At 54.7% G+C, this 16,560-nt stretch overlaps 5 protein-coding genes across 5 annotated transcripts; 3 read left to right on the top strand and 2 right to left on the bottom strand.

Annotated features, from left to right (window-relative positions):
- Positions 1-211: 211 nt before the first annotated feature.
- Positions 212-1,636, bottom strand: CPAR01_13372 (TAM domain methyltransferase; the record flags this gene model as incomplete). Its single annotated transcript, XM_060497626.1, has 3 exons — positions 212-668; positions 778-982; positions 1,072-1,636. 3 exons carry the CDS (start codon positions 1,634-1,636, stop codon positions 212-214), a joined length of 1,227 nt encoding a protein of 408 aa, XP_060344019.1.
- Positions 1,637-2,255: 619 nt separating this feature from the next.
- Positions 2,256-3,230, top strand: CPAR01_13371 (uncharacterized protein; the record flags this gene model as incomplete). Its single annotated transcript, XM_060497625.1, has 1 exon — positions 2,256-3,230. One exon carries the CDS (start codon positions 2,256-2,258, stop codon positions 3,228-3,230), a length of 975 nt encoding a protein of 324 aa, XP_060344018.1.
- Positions 3,231-7,641: 4,411 nt separating this feature from the next.
- CPAR01_13370 (glycosyl transferase group 1) lies at positions 7,642-10,371 on the top strand (the record flags this gene model as incomplete). Its single annotated transcript, XM_060497624.1, has 5 exons — positions 7,642-7,755; positions 7,998-8,383; positions 8,439-8,719; positions 8,793-8,995; positions 9,193-10,371. The coding sequence occupies 5 exons, from the start codon at positions 7,642-7,644 to the stop codon at positions 10,369-10,371; spliced, it is 2,163 nt and encodes a 720-aa protein (XP_060344017.1).
- A 687-nt stretch (positions 10,372-11,058) lies between these two features.
- Positions 11,059-12,939, top strand: CPAR01_13369 (uncharacterized protein; the record flags this gene model as incomplete). The annotated part of the gene is made up of 1 exon (XM_060497623.1): positions 11,059-12,939. One exon carries the CDS (start codon positions 11,059-11,061, stop codon positions 12,937-12,939), a length of 1,881 nt encoding a protein of 626 aa, XP_060344016.1.
- A 2,530-nt stretch (positions 12,940-15,469) lies between these two features.
- CPAR01_13368 (uncharacterized protein) lies at positions 15,470-15,625 on the bottom strand (the record flags this gene model as incomplete). The annotated part of the gene is made up of 2 exons (XM_060497622.1): positions 15,470-15,541; positions 15,581-15,625. 2 exons carry the CDS (start codon positions 15,623-15,625, stop codon positions 15,470-15,472), a joined length of 117 nt encoding a protein of 38 aa, XP_060344015.1.
- Between the last annotated feature and the right edge of the window lie 935 nt (positions 15,626-16,560).

Genomic DNA, 16,560 nt, shown 5'->3' with positions numbered 1-16,560 from the left:
CGTCATCGTTCCTGCGTACTTAATGACAATCTCACAAAAGGTAACTAAGATTCAAAACAAGGCTTATGCTATCCCCAATCTCTCTGATGTCTTCCTTCTTCGTTCTGAACCCTTTCCCGCCATAACTCGGGATATCATACACAGCCTCAATACCACACCCAGAACCTACGAGAACATTTCACTCATCCCACGACCCATACCCACGCTATCATCACCCATCAAGCGGCTTCTGCGCAGCAAGAGTATGAAAATGCACATACGAATGCACACTCCGATCCAACAAATCCCTCCTCACCTCAATCAGAAAAATCTCCACCTCCTCAGGCGTCCACCCCAGACCCCTCGTAAACGGCCCAATCGTAATAGCATGCAACCCATCATAGATCGCCGCGCGGCAGTACTCCCCAATCTTCTTCAGGTCGTCGTCCTTCGCCCAGGGCCCCACGGGCACCTTCTTCACCTCGTGCGCCAGGTTGACGAAGCCCGCGGCTGCGACGTGCGCGGGGTATAGTTCGGCCGCGTTCATCTTGACATCGAGCTTGGCGAGTGCTTCTTTGATGTTGGCGACCATTTTTACGGGGGCAAAGGTCGAGGGCATGGTGTTGTCGTCGCACCCGTAGACCCAGCGCATTTCTTGGAGTTCGATCCATCCGCCTGGTTTTGTGACGCTGGTGGGTGTTAGTCCATGTGAGAGAGTATCTGCTTATTCCGTGTTTGGTATGTCCGGCAGACCGGGGCATCGTCACGGGCCATCCGCTGGAGACGGCTAGGGCTTACCGGTATGCTTCGGCGAACAGCTCCGGCCACTTTTTGATGGAGGGGGCCATGTTGCGGAGGTGGACAAAGTCAAAGTGGTTGTCCGGGTAGACCCATTCCACCTCGGCGTCGTCGACCATGAACCGGACGTTGGGCGGCACGAACTCAGGCTGGATCGGGCTCAGGTCCACGCCGATGATTTCGGCCTCGGGGTACTCGTCGCCCACTATTCATATGCATTAGTCCGTCATCATTCTGCTACACGAGATCACCTCCACCCAAGGAAGAGATGTGATGAGAGTGAGCGGTACGCACTATCAATAGCCCATATCCCCGTCCCCGTCCCAACATCGATAATCCGCTGCGGATTTTTCAGCGGCGCGCTGTGCAGCTGCCCGCCGCAGAGGTGGACGACCATGGTATGCTTCATGTCCTCGCGCTCCTGCTCGTCATCGTCATTGGGGAAGTGGTACTGGCCCTCCTTGTAGCGGTGGTACCGCCGCCGGTTCTCGAAGCTATAGTCGCGCACGTGGGAGGCCAGCGACGTCGACGCCCGCGAGGAGCCGGACTCGGTCCCGCTTGCGTAGCCGTCGTCTGGGCCTGGCGAGGTCGGGTCGGGGGTTAGTTCTGGGGCTGGGATGAGGTGATCGTCGGCTGGGATTGGGGTACCAGGGGCTGCTGGTGCTGGTGCTGATGTTGTGGTGGAGCTGTGAGCATCGTGAGGTTGCGATGCAGTGGGGGGCGCGGTGGGTGCGGCGGGTGCGGCGGGTGCAGTATCTGGTGTTGAGGATGTTGCTGGCGGTTGCGCTGGTGTTGATATCGCAGGGGAGGGATCTGAGGCGTCTTTGGGTGCCGCTGATGCGGCTGGGCTGTCTGCCATTGTCTTGCGGTAGAACTCTGGAGTTCTTCAACCACAAAGCGCGAAAGGAAGACGGTGAGTTGAAATGGCGTGAGATGCGTCGATGGAAGGGAGCTCGGGAGGAGCTTTTGAGAAACTGTGGAATGGACGCATGGGTAATCCCCGAGGCGGGGGCAACTAGACCGAGGAGACCCACGGATACCTTTACTACGTACGGTATGGATAGCTTATAAGTAAGCATATGGTCTTGTTAATAGGCCTCGATCCGGAATAGACGGGAGTCTGCGGTTGCAAACTTGGACGCCCTTGGAGACCGTGGACGGGGTCTTTGAGGTCTCGAGGGGGCAGACTACTGGCGCCATCGCCCACTACTTTTTCTTTACAATCGAATCATAAATGCCGAAACCAGACAACCATGTCGCCGCCATTAACAGCCGAGGAAAGCCCAGGGGCACTAACCCCCACCAATTTTCACCGTGAATGATGAAGCTAGCCCAGAGGCGATGCGACGTAAGGTCGTTGAGTGTAGAGTAAGGTAGAACATAAATCTAAATGCTCCCTGCATCAATCCATTTAAGTTTCCCTGCATGAGTTGTCTCCTTCTCGTATCCGTACCTGTACGGAGCCGCACAGCAGCACAATGGAAGCCTTCAAACTCACCCTCTCGGACGGCAAGACCATCTCCGGGCTCCACAGCATCCCGTCCCCCACGGCCTCCAACCCGCTCCGCCCGGCTCACCCTCCCCTCATCGTCGGCCTCCACGGCGGCACCTACTCGGGTGCCTACTTCGACGCCGACGACACCTACACCGCCCGCCACACCAGCGCAGCGACTGGCGTGCCCTTCATCGCCCTCGACCGCCAGGGGTACAACGATACCTCCCCCGTCGGCGAGGACATTCCCTCGTCCTCCTCCTTTTACGAGGAATGGGGCACCTCGCTCCACCGCGACATCCTCCCGGTCCTCTGGGATAAATTCGCCGTGCCGAACGGATGCACCTCCATCGCGCTGCACTGCCACTCCCTCGGTGCGCCAGGCGCGTGCGTCGCAGCGGCGCTCTGGTCCGAAGAGACATCCCCCGCCTACCCACTCGCCGCCCTCACCATCTCAGGCTTCGGCAACGCAGTCAAAAACTGCCGCACAGGGGACTTCACGCCGGCAGATGATCCCCCTCCGTCACACGTGCACTTCCCGCACGCAGCAAAGGACGCGCTCATGTTCCCGCCGGGTACGGCAGACCCGGCGATGCTGACGCACACGGCGCGCCTGGACCGCCCGATGCCGTACCGCGAGATGGCGGATTTGCGCGGGAAGTGGCTGGCGAACTGGGAGGACAAGTTTGCGGGGCGGATCACGGTGCCGGTGTTGATTGGGCTTGCGGGACGGGACGGACTGTGGTTGTCGAGGGAGGAGGATGTGAGAGAGTATGTTGCGGCGTTTAGGAAGAGTCGGAGGGTGGAAGGGAGTGTGATTCCTGGGGCGCCGCATAATATCGAGATGAGTTATTGGTCTCAAGGGTGGTATGCGCGTGTGTTTGGGTTTGCGATGGAGGGGGCGGCGTCTTTGGCGATTGGTGATGGTGGTGGAGAGGGTGATGACTTTGGGAAGCATTGAAGTCTGTGTGCTAGGAGAGAGTGCTTCAAAAGAGGATGGCATGGCGCTCTGATGTATTGTCGACCGCTGGGTGTGTTGTTGACTTTGTTTGGTGTGACATGAATGGGTGAATGGGATGAACAATCTTCAAGGTACTTTTGAAAAAAACACGACATACACGACACAAGTAGGATATCACACATGCCTTCTTGATAAGGTATCTTCAAATTTACGCGCCGGCTTGGCCGTTCCCATGTGCGAACACAATGCTACGCGCATTCCAATGGTACAGATGATGAACCATTGGTCGTGTCGAAGCATAGAATGAACTATTCACTATTCACTATTCTCGTAGAATCTAGAAGCCGTCTTGAAAATTAAGACACTGATCTAAGTGTGTTTCCACTGACTTACAGTTTGAATATCGAATTGTGACTAGCCATAGCTAATTCGGATACCCAAAATCCCTGACGTACACCTAACCGGATGCTTTCATAGACAGTCGGCAAGGCCATTGGGAATCTGCGCTCTCTCAAGTCTATCGGGTTTGGTCCAGACAGCGCATTGATTGTCTCCATTTCAAACATCGAGAACCCGCTCGATCGAAAAGTTCTCGTTGTATGATTAGCGCTACCAAGAACCATTCCTTGACCCAGATGTTTCGGCCAATGAAGCCAAAATAGAGGCATACCGGTATTTTCATCACTGATCGGTAGTGGGCCTTTCTTGCTCATGTTGCAGCATGGAAACGCCTGCAAACCACCTCCTTTATACGTACCAGCTTTTCGTGGGAAAGTTAACAAAAGTTGAAAGGCGAAAACACTGTAAGGATGTCCAAAGATCGTTACCATGACTTGGAAAGGGCGGTACCCTAGTTGTAGCTGGCGCTGACGTATCCCATCGCAAAGGCCCAACTCAAGCTCTTGACAAAGACGCCCGAATCTTGGCTTGTGATGCATAGATGGGGGCCGAGCCGTCGCGCTGTCAATCCCGCACCACTTGAGTGCCCTGGCATGGATGTTCGAGAACATCGACGCAAAGAGCAGGGCACGGAGCGAAATTGATGGACGACATGATCTGAGGAAAATCGGAACCTCGTGTTGCTTTAGCCCAGATGATTCGTCACCTAGGTGCGCATCAATCGTATGATCCTGAGAACAGTGAGCCCTGAAGTCTGCACCATAAACCATGCGAAACTTGGTCCGGTACATCGCGGTGATGACGCTGCTGTGGATCTAGCAGCATAAGACCTGTCTGAAAATATCTCTCTCGCCGTGATTTTGAGCAGAATAAACGTCACACAAGGGCAGTCAGAAAGATCGGAAAAGTCGAGAGATCCTCTCAACTTCCCTAATAAGCGCATACGACAGCGAACGGGATGGAGAAACGTTGCGAAAGTTGCCCGGGGCAGGGATAGCACGCAGGCGGTGGAACCCAGGTGTCCCATGTCTGGGGTACTTGAAGAACCATCTTCAAGGTGTCGTGCCATGCTTTCCAAAGGCCAGGGAGTCCTCAAATTCCCGAACGCCATGAGAGAATCTCTCGGCGATGATGGATCAACTTGATCAATGATTTGTAAGGCTTTTGATGCGGTTCTCTGATGTCGTCGACACGAATTCAAGGAGGAACTCCTGCGAGACCTCTCAACGACCTGCATGACCCCCGCAACCACCGTGGCCCTTGTACCCGTTATACCTGTGAGCCAAAACTAGCCGCTTCCAAACTTGACGGGGCGCCGAGAATAGCGTCGTGGGCCGTGGTCTGTTTGGCATGGGCAAGCTAACGATTGGGGTACAGGTCGGGGTCGAGTTAAGCTGGCCCTCGCATCATTCTCCACCTCGGTGTGCTGGAATAAGGTGTCTATTATTGCAACGTTTGACATGGTCAATGGAAGAGATGGCGCTTGAAAATAGTACTATAATTCATCGACTTGATGGCCAAAGTCGCAGAACTTAGTAGGGTAGCTAGCCAGAAGGGCATGTCATATCGACCACAGCCAAGGGACTCTCTGCCGTTCTCCATGACGCTGTTCTTTCAAGAGGGGCAATTCCGGTGTCGGACGGTGGCAGGTATCGGTGATGTTCATCTGCTTCTCGTCAATCTCGGATTGGCATAGGGGAGAGGGTGCGCTTGGTCGAAATGGCTGCCGGTAGCCGCATGTCGGCCTCATGTAAGATGAAAATTCTGTACGAGGCGCGTAGTCATTTCTAACGTTCAACCAACTGTCCGTTCTTCCAGCTCAGTGTTGGCGGGTGGGTGGTATAGCCCAGTAGGAATGAGTTCCCAGATTCCTCGTAACTCGGTGACGGCGCCCCCCACGGCTGATAGAGTCGAACTTCAGTGGTTTAAAGATGGCTATATGCTCACCGACTACTTATGTCCGTGGGCGAGGCAGCGCTTGGATGGCAGCGATGATTTTGAGGGTGTATGAGATGAGATGCGGTGTGGTGGTGCTACTTGTGGGAGGTATGTCCCGCCGTGGTGGCTCGTGTCGCCATGGTGGTGTACTATTGGTGTGCCATGGGTTTGTTGCTTCACGCGGCGTTTGTTGTTCTCGCTGCTGTTGTTTCTGCATATTAAAGAGAAACATGTGCCTTTGATGTTTGGAGTAAGGTAGGTACTCAAGTGTTCGTCGAGATCAGATCAGGTGGTGAAGGTTGGCGGTGTTGACATTGCACTTGAGGAAGCAGCTCCGTGAACCTGAAAGTCATGGAAGGTAACAAACAGCAAGTGGGGTAGTGGCACAGTGGCGTATCGGACAGTACGTACTTGCATCAGCCAAGACGGGTTGGAGGTACCACCAAGTCGCTCAGGCACCTCGACTCTCACCGGCTTGGGGAGATATTGAAAGGTACAGATGCAGTGTCGAAGCAAGCGGTAGAATTAATTGTGAGGGCTCGATAATCATATACAGGAGCAACGCTATGGGTTGAACTTTGAACAAGGCGACGTCTCGGACTTCTAGTAACATGCTCATGTGCCTAATGTTAGGTACCTTGAGGTGGGTAACGCTAAGTGCTGCAGTACTCGGAGGTGAGAGAAGTGGTGTAACTGTGGCTTCCAACGTGCAGTACCAAACGGCACTTCAAGAGGAAAATACGGTAAACGGACGAGGCACCAAGTAAGCCACTTTGAATAGAGGTTGACAAGAAGGCAGGGACGTAAAGTCTAGCTAGTAAGCCCCGTCATGCTAAATTCCCTTTACAACAGGAAGGTATCTTGAGGTAGACGACAGGGTGGGTGTTTCCCCCCACAGCCAGGGCATCTTACCCATGTCAACGTGCTTTCTCCCACGCGGGGTGTCGCCCCTGTCTTGAGCTGCCATGCGTCACCTGCGAGCTGAGATTTTGAGATGGTGTCCTTCGGTGTCTCCCCATACCTGCTTGAGGAAGAAACTGGAAGTCGAGTACCTTCCTAAGGCACCTTACTTTAAATACGTACCGAATCTGGCCTGACGTTGCGTGACCTCACGGTGACCGTTCGCGGACGGCCCCACTTGGCCGCTACCCGTCCGAACGTACCGGTCGGGGAAGAGCCACTGCATGCTCCTTCCTGGTCCTACCTTACCTTCCATGTCACCCTTTGTGCTTAGGTAGGTACCTACTCATGCAGGGCACCTCCTTCTGCTTCCTTTCCTTGATACCTGGATGTACTCTGCCATTTGCATGACTGTGCCTCTTGTTCTACTCGCTCGTTACATGGCACTCGATACCGCATGTTAAAACTGTGCCTGCAGCAGGTACGGTCGGTACGGTCGGTACGGTCCAAGACACGTCCAAGTCCAATGCAAAATTCAAGGTGAGGGCAGGTGAGGTGATGTCCAATCGCTCCCTCTCTGACAATGTCTTGTCCTGTCCGAAGGCGCAGATACGGCAGGAATCGTCCCACGGTGGCTTCCCCAACCCGGTCAACCTCTTTAGCAACCTGACCTCCTCCTGCCTTTCCGCCCTCCTGAGGTCGTCTCGTCGTGCCTTTCCATGTTGCTGTTCGCTTCAGTTGTGTCCCAGTCCGGCAGCTGCTTCCCAATTGATCCTTCCCATTGATGTTCGTCCACCTACCAGCATCCCGCGTCCCGTCTGCCCCCCTCCTTCCCCCAGCCTGCCTGACACGCCTCCCACGCCTGCCACGCTTGCCATGCCTCATTTTTGACCGTGTCTGCCCACGTTACCTCCTTCGCTCGCATACCTACCTTACTCCAGCCTGCCTCATCACAAAACTCTTCCCTCCCCTCGCATCGAAAATTTCTCCCCCTGCTTCACTTCTTCTCTCCGTCAACAATCCATCTCTCAAGTCTACCGCTCAGTAAGGTAGACGATTGTGCTCAGCACACCCCAGACTCTGCCCTGCGAGAGGCATCGATTCCATCAGCGACACTTCCCTTACCTACTCGATACTAGACCCCAAAGCTCAATCTCGCCAAACACCGCCCATCATGGTGAACCCTAAGCAGCCGGGTCGCCAGTTCTCACTGGGAGCTTCCGCTCACCGCAGGAGACAGATGAGCAACATGCACGAGCAAGGCAATCATTTTGGTCCAGCTTTGACTGTGAGTTAACCCCTCCCGCCTATTCACGATATCCATCGCCTTTCCCCGCATGTCTCACTTCCATGGTCTGATGCGTCCATTTCACCCATTGTGTGAGACAATGAACCGAAGCTTCCGCTCAATTGATGAATTTCTGTCCTGGTTGTTTGTTAACTCAGTTCACTTTGTCGCTATGTTCCTTTAGTTGCTTGCTATGCAGCTTTTGAACGAAAAAAGGAACTTCACTGACAATACTGTTACAGACCCTCTACTGCGGTATCTCTGCCGTTTTCGCCGACTCCCACACTGCTGTGGTTGCCCTTGCGATCCATGACACTGTCTACCTCTTGGACTTCACGGTCAAGCATATCAACCTTGACGATAGCTCCCAGACCGGCAACGATGCCATTGCCGACTATGTCATCAATACCCTTGAAGACTATGAGCATGCCAACTTCTCCAAGTTCATTGGCGCTGGTCTGCCCATGACCCTCAAGTACATGAGCCAGACTCTGTGCTCCCGTCTTTGGCTCGAGCTCGACATCGTCCCCGTTGTCTTGCGCCCTGACGATGAGCACAAGGAGAAGAGCTTCTGGGACATCAAGCGCGTTGACGAGCAGGCCGATTCCATGGCCCGCAAGTGCATCATGTAAGACCGACTTTTTTGTTGCCTCATGTGCTTTGTGACTGACGAAATATTGCAGGAATTTTGGACCTTCCCTCGTTCCTCTTCTCCAGGTTGGCTGGAGAGGTGTGGTCCAGACCGACGCGGGCTTCCGTGTGCAGCTCAACACTATCCAGAACCACAAGGATACCTGCGGTGCTCCGACTTGGGATGCCACCATGTTCTTTGCCAAGCTGCTTCGCGAGAACAAGACCAAGATTGCCTTCTTCAGCAGTACCCCTCAAGGTGGAGGAGTCGCGTTGATGCGACATGCTCTCGTTAGGTTTGCTCGAACTATTGGTGTCGACCTGACCTGGTATGGTATGTTGTTTTCCGCATTGGACCGAGACCACGTTGCTGTTGGAGAATCGTACGGATCTGACATCATAGCTAGTGCCCAAGCCAAGGCCTGGCGTCTTCAGGGTGACCAAGAATATCCACAACATCCTCCAGGGCGTCAGCCACCCCGATCAGCGCATCTCGGCTGAGGAGAAGCAGTCCATTATCGACTGGATCACGGATAATGCCAACCGTTACTGGCTTTCCGAAGGAGGCCCTCTGCGACCCCCCGAAGAGGGCGGAGCCGACGTTGTCATGGTGAGATTTCCCCAAACCCAGTGTCCCCCGCTTGATGCAGCAAGCTGCTATCCCCAAGTTTTGCTACCCCTCCCCCCACTTGCACAGCTACCCCTCCACGGATGCATCCAATGTGGAATCATCTCCACAGGAGCTCGCTCGTCGGGTTCGCCCCACCCCTCTACTGCTTGACAGGACACCACTGCATCACATCCCAGCTACGATCATGGACGGCTGCTAACATTGTATGCCCCATCCAGATTGATGACCCGCAAATGCCTGGCTTGATTCCCCTAATCAAGAAGATTACACCGGATCGTCCTGTCCTCTATAGATCCCACATCCAGATTCGCAGCGACCTCACTGGAAAGGCTGGCTCCCCTCAGGAGGACATCTGGAACTTCCTGTGGAGCAACATTCAGCATGCCGACATGTTCATCAGCCATCCCATTCCCATCTTCGTTCCGCACAACGTGCCTCGCGAGAAGGTGGTCTACCTCCCGGCCACCACTGATTGGCTCGACGGTCTAAACAAGCCTCTTAACAAGTGGGATACTGGCTACTATGGCCACATCTACAATACTGCCTGCCGTAACCAGGGAATGACTGAGCTGGAGTGGCCTGCGCGCAAGTACATCATCCAGGTGGCTCGATTCGACCCGTCCAAGGGCATCCCCACCGTGATTGACTCCTATGCCGAATTCCGGCGTTTGTTGGAGGAGAAGGGCGAGACGGACATCCCTCAGCTCGTTGTCTGTGGCAATGGCTCAGTCGATGACCCTGACGCGAGCATGATCTACGATCAGACTATGAATCAGCTCGAGAAGCATTATCCTCACCTCGTCAAGGACTGCAGCATCATGCGTCTCGAGCCCAATGACCAGCTCCTCAACACCGTCATTGCCAACGCTCACGTTGTCCTTCAGCTCTCTACCCGCGAGGGTTTTGAGGTCAAGGTCTCGGAGGCGCTGCACGCTGGCCGTCCAGTCATTGCGACTCTTGCTGGCGGTATTCCGCTTCAGGTCAAGGATAACGTCAACGGCTTCTTGGTCAAGCCCGGCGACTACAAGGCCGTTGCAGGTCATCTGTTGAACCTCTTCACCGATGCTGACCTGCATAAGAAGATGAGCCACGCCGCCGCCACTGGTGTGAGCGATGAGGTCGGCACTGTCGGCAATGCTCTGGGCTGGTTCTACCTTGCCGCCAAGTGGGCCGAAGTCGGTGTCAAGCCTGGTCTGCGCGGCAATGAGCGCTGGGTCAATGACATGGCTCGCGAGGAGGCCGGCAAGCCTTACAGCGACAGCGAGAACCGTCTACCTCGTCACTTTACTGAGAAGAAGGAGATTCCCGTCGTCTCTGGAAAGACTAATGGCCAGAACGGTGACGATGGCCACTAAATGTCTAGGGCTGATTTCCTGCGAATGAACGTATTATGAGGTTGTGGCATGTTGCGGCTAGGACTTGGGGCGCTAAGAAATCATGGTATCGTGGAAAGAAAAAACGGCGGTTCTCGGGGTCTTTCATAAACTGAGATGTATGGTTGCTAGATGGCTTTCTTCGTCAGTACTCGAATTGATATCCCCACTTTAGTACGACTTTAGTTTGGGAAACTGCAGATGTTATCTTTGACTGATGGCGAGAGGCGAGAGATGATCAGAGAGATGGTGTGAAGATGGGGGATGAAATGTTTCGATGAGGACAATTGTGTTGGGGTGATCCCAGACGACACCAGGTGACAGGTTTAGCTGGCGGACGGCCGAGAGCGCCGCGCAAGCCGCAAGCCCCGGTCGGATTTCCGATTGCTACATCTCCAGTCTCACCGCGAATCACTTGAATCAGTCAGTTGTCGCGGCCAGCCGCGCGTACCCAACGCACCGGGCTGCGAACCAGGGCCTTTTTGGGAGCTGATCCTTCCGATTGATAAGCCAAGCCGCAGCCATAAGCTGCCACCTCCCGAGCTGTGCCTCTCTTTTTTTCTCTTTTCGTTTTGTTTTATCTCGACAGGACATGGCTCAACAGTGTTTGTAGATCTGGTGTGTTCCTTTTCCAAATCCGTACCTTAAGTTTGTCCCAAGGTGAACATTATGGTTCACCTCGTCTCGGCCGCCGCCGTCTTGGCGCTATCTGCTGGCCTGGGTTTATCTCCGGCGACGGCTCTCGTCTCGGCCGAGCCCATTTCGGCGCCGCGACCGCCTAATCATCAATCACTACCTTCAACGACATCATCGTCGTCAGTCGACTTCGCGCCGAGCGCGGATCATGCGCGAGAGAATGCGGTGCACATCTTCAACGCCGTACACTCTGCCATGCGGCAATGGGGTTCCTCGCTGCATCACAACGGGCTGGGTCTCATTCCCGCCACGGTGCCCAAGGGCACGCTGCTGTATCACGGCACGAGGTCGAATAGTACCCCCGACAGCTTCGAGTGGCTCGCATTCGAGATGGAGCACTCGGAGGGGTTCGCGAGGAGCTTCCGGGGCGGGAGGGGGTCGCCGCCTCCGAGGCCGCCTGGGAAGGGTAAGGGTCCCGGGGGTCCGCCGGGTAGTGGTGGCGGTGGACCACCTGAAGGACCGCATGGCTCGGAGCCTATTCTCATGATGGGACAGGAGGGGAGTCAACGGCCTATTGGGGCGGATGTCGACGACGATGATGACAGAAAGAAGCCTCCTCCGAAGGGACCTGGTGGACCCGGCGGCGGCGACGGGAAGCCCGTCCGGGGATACTTCCACACCTACCGCGCGAAGCGGAATCTGAAGCTGCTGTACCTCGACGGCATGGCGGCCGGTAAAACTGGCATGGGCACGCTCGACACACAGGATTTCCTGCTGCGCGGTCTCAAGGAGGCGCCCGGGTTCGGGGAGTGGGACCGGGCCGCGGATATATGTGATGTCGTCAAGGCGTGGGGGCTGGACGGTGTGATTAGGATGGAAATCGGCTTCGAGGCGATTTACTGCGACTTCCACGACGGGCTGGCGCTCGAGAGTGTGCTTCGGCGGCCGTGGAACGATGTCCCCGAGGCAGGGGGCGGTATCGACATGTTTGAGTGGGCGAGGGCCGTCGGGCAGCGGTATGATGGCATCGGCGGCGGGCGGGTGAGGCTTGGGTTTGGGGGGATGGTGAGCGGGTTGTGGTATCCTTTGAATGTGAGTAATCCGAATGGGAGGGTCGATATGCCGCGCCTGGGACGGTTGACGGAGGCGGAGAGGGGGGTTATGCTTGGACGGGTTGGGGAGATTGTGAAGGGTGCGGAGTGGGAGGATGGGAGGGTTGATTGGCAGGGCGTTGTTGATATGATTGTTACCAGGCATGGTGATCGGATTGAGACGTTGGCGGATGAGGGGGCGGATGGAGGGGATGAGGGGTTTGTGGCTCAGGTTTTGACTGTTACGAATACGTTTGTGGATTATCCGAGGGATGCGGACGATTCTGCTGTTGTTGCGAAGGAGCAGAAGGGGGAGGAGGAGGATGGGTACGTGAGGGAGGCGCGGGAGCGGTGCGTGAAGCACTTTTTGACGCCGGCGACGGTTTGGAAGGCCGAGTGGACGCCCGAGGACGGGATGATGTACGTTGCTGTCGAGGCTGTCGTCCAACGGCTCTGCGGAGACCTCTTTGATGTCCGGGGTATCGTTCTACAGGCGTTACCGGCGTTGGTCGGGACCGTTTCCGAAGCGGAGGTCCGGCGCGTGGTCGACGACAGTCACGGGGACGACGACAAGAAGCTCGAGGGTGCGGTGACAAAGGGCCGCAAGGTGATTCAGGCGCTGAAGGAGGATCTCGGATGGAGCACGTGGAAGAAGTGTAGGCCTGGGTGCGACGTCGGGGAGATTTGCTTCATTGCCATGTGGCCTTTTGGGCTGGAGGAGGATCACTTCCATCCGAGCTGTCATAACCGCAGTTCGTTGGCGGGCAGGGATGGGCGACGGGGTACTGGGAAGGGGTATTGGGAGTGGGAGCCTAGGCCTTGAGGGTGGTGATGTAGATAGAATAGGAGGGGCGGGTAGATTTCCTTGGTGTTTCGATTTGGATCGAGATGTTTCCTAGATTCTAGCTCGCTTCTATATCGAGATCCTGACACGGTTCTAACTTTGAACCTTTTGCTGGAGAGTGAATACGACGCCGGTGATGTGTATTCACCTCGACGAGGCAGGATACTTGAATACCTTTCTCTTGGTTCCTGTCACCAAGCGCTTCGGGTAAGTTGGTCGAGGGGTTCATGGGGGAAGACCCGAGTGTGGATCTTAGTCCCTTCGACCACCGGATCTGACGTATGGTTTTTTGTTCGATTCCCTATCGAGGAATGACTTTTCGTGAACTTTCTAGAAACTGTTATAAGGCTGTTGAAGTGAAGAGACAGATGATAGGCATCACGCACCACTTGACCGGATTAAATTAGCCAGTATATCTGCTCTTCATGACGAGGGCAGTGTATTCCTTTTCAGTATATTCAATGCCCGATTTCGTATACGAAATTCGTGATGCCAGCCTAGCCAGGACAGGCGATCTTTCTCTTGTTCGTCTTCGTCTTGTTCTTATGGCCACTCAGCGGCGACGACGACCGCGGCTTGAGAAACATACAAACGTGAATGTCACTCGACCCAGAGAAGCTCTAACGATCTAAGATTCGGCTCGTTCACCATGGACACCTGACTTCCCGGGTTGACATCTGCCAACAGAGCAGGTTCTCAAGGTGGTTATATTTCGCCTCAATGGGACTCTCGCGATGGTGATATATCGGAAGGGCGTGAGTGACAGCATGTTAATTGGTCCCTTCAATCCAAACGGCGGCGTTTTCTTCCCGTTGAGCCGCCTCTTGGGATCGATTTGTTGGTGATGAAGGATGAGATGGCAGCAAACTATCAGGTTGATATCCCGATCACAGCAAAACCCTCGACAGGCGATGTGCCACGACAATTGCCACACTACTGCGAAAGATTCACGTAGATTCAACGTTAAGTTGGCATTTGCAAGAACACGATATGCTGACATCTCATTGACCTGGTGGACTTTCGGCCTCAATCTACTTCCGCAAATAAACCTCCGCCTCAATCATCTCAAAAATAAAATCCTTCACCGAGGAGATGCAATATTCAAAACCAAATCTTCAAAATTCCAAATTCCATGAATCTCCATCCAAAGATCCAAATCTAGACCCAGTCAACCCACGGTTGTCGTTGTGTGTCGTCGCGTTGGTCATGCTCACCCGAAAAAATGGTCCCACAAAGCTCGCACCTCGGACATTTCGCAATAGCGAGATCTGCGAGGTCACGACTCAGCGCACACTGCGTAACGACGTAAACGTGCCAAACGCACCAAGGCAGCTGCGGTAAAGTGGAATCATGCCAAGATTGGGGTAACGGTGCCTTCACTAAGCACGCCGTTACTGCGTATCATGAGTTTACACTGTCGGTTTGGGGCTTCTTGCGCCAAAGCCAAAGGTAGGAGACGTGAACTGGGTGCTGGTACTTGTTTTCGTGCTGAGAATACTTACTTTATCGAACCATACTCGACCTCAAAACTCTCTGCGCTCTTCAATGAGAAAAGCATGATTGGCCTTCGTCCACGGCATCCATCGTTCTAGAACATTTACACGCAGTCATACTCGTCCAAATCAAGGGTACCATAATGCTCACAGCCACGACCCACGATCTATCCCCACCGCCCTCTTCCCTGAACACGCATCACGCCCTACGCGACCCGGTCCGCGGAGAAGGTTTCCCCAGGTCCCAGGTCATGGGCCCCTCCGCTAGCCCTGTGGGATCATCGGGAGGGATCGTGGAACCACGACATTTCTTTGGGCATTGGATTCTCACTGCGGTTCCGCGTTTGTGCGTTTTCTGTTTCTTACAAAGTCATCCCGGGAAATCTCTCGAGGTATTAGGTAATTGCTCCCAGCGCGTCAGCTGGCGGCGCAAAGCTGCACTGATGTGGCGGCGGGATGCGGGAGAGCGCAGCGGGATCATCTTCTTAGCGTTGTGGCCGGGCTGGGGATAGGCGCCGTTGGGGTTCGTTGGTTAATGGTCATGGGCTAAGAATTTGCATTTATGGTATTACACGCACAAGGACTTGAGGAGCGACATTGAGACTGCCATGCCATCAACTCAAGGGACCAGGAATATCGGATTCAAAGTCTTGATCAAGTCATAGAGGCTCATTCATCGCACAGGAATTCAGCACCTGGGATGAGTCCGATGGAGACTTTCATCCCGTCGGCTCGGGGAGAGTTGGAACTGGGAACTGGGCACCCTCGCGGTGATCTTTTTCCAGCCCTAGTATCCGTATTTGTTTGTTGTCCAAGAAAAATCAATTTGCTTCCGAATCGAGTCAGCAGGAAAACCCAGTGCTCCTCTCTCGTCATATTTGCTATAGTCTACCCACAAATTGGCGTCAACTAAGGCTTCGAACGATATTCCGCGAAACTAGCAGGACGGTGATTCCCATGAAATGTGACGCAAATGCCCAACTGTACCCGTACGGACGAATCACAAACAGATCTAATTACAAGCCACTCAAAACGGGAGTGGCGGTGCGACATTGTTGTCTCTCGTCTCTGAGATCCATGTTTCTCGCCTGTTGAACTTTTGACTCTTGACTCTTGACTCTGAACTCTGGTGAGTGTGAGGCGTCGGCCACTCGGTACACCTCACCTTCCATGTTCCACCGTCCCTTTCCTCGCCATCTGTCAAGAATCAATTCCAGGCACAAAATCGATAGCTGGGGACGCCACTGTAATCGACTGAGAGGAAAAAGAGAAACCAGTGTCTAGCATCCCATGTACCCTGCTCCAACACACGCCACAGCTGGGTTTCGCCTGCAGAATTAGGCTTTGACAGGCGAGGGAGGCAGCGTTGCTAATTGAGTTAGTGCCAGGAACCACCCACGCCACCAAGGAGGTTTGATGTTTCTGGCTCCTCTGGAACTCGGACGCTTGGCCGCCGCACCGCGCTCGTGACAACTTTGACAGAAGAGAGTGGGCGTCTGCTACATCTCAGACCTTGGAGACTCCGAGGGCGGTTCTCGATCCATCTTGCAGCTTGCATGCTGCCACCGGCTGTTACCGGCAGGGCAGAGAGGTCAGTGCCATTACGCAGTGACGAGTGGCACGTGAATGAGGCCTTTGAAGTCGGCGGTTCTCACCGAATCTACGCAACAAGTCTGTCGCCGCTTCATCCACAGTGGGTTCCTTCATCAATGAGTGTCCACGATGTAACGACTCAGTGTCGCTATGGCGATCCAAAAGTGACGCAACTGCAAAGTAAATGCCAAAAACAACCCCAAGGTCCAGACTTACTCTCCGCGGATTAGCATTTGCAACCCTGTAATCCAGTCGGCAGCTCTGACGAGCCACGCGAAAGCGGCCGCTGACGATTCCGCCCTCGTCGGCGTGGTCCATGGTCCTCTGGTCAGGGGTGACCCCCGGCCGTCCTGGGAAATGGATCCCGTTGCCGACGTTGTGGCCCATTAAACGGGTGCGCGCCGCGGAGATGCAAGATTCAACGACATGTGGAACTCCGACCCGAATGTCAGGCCACCGGCAGTGAGCCATGTTACGGGACGCCCGGTTTTTCTGTGGAGGCCAGCGGCCATGA

The sequence above is a fragment of the Colletotrichum paranaense genome (assembly GCF_030867605.1).
Source record: "Colletotrichum paranaense strain IMI 384185 chromosome Unknown Scaffold_12.1, whole genome shotgun sequence".
NCBI lineage: Eukaryota > Fungi > Ascomycota > Sordariomycetes > Glomerellales > Glomerellaceae > Colletotrichum > Colletotrichum paranaense.
Note: the sequence above shows the minus strand (reverse complement) of the source record. Positions and strands in the feature narration are given on the sequence as shown.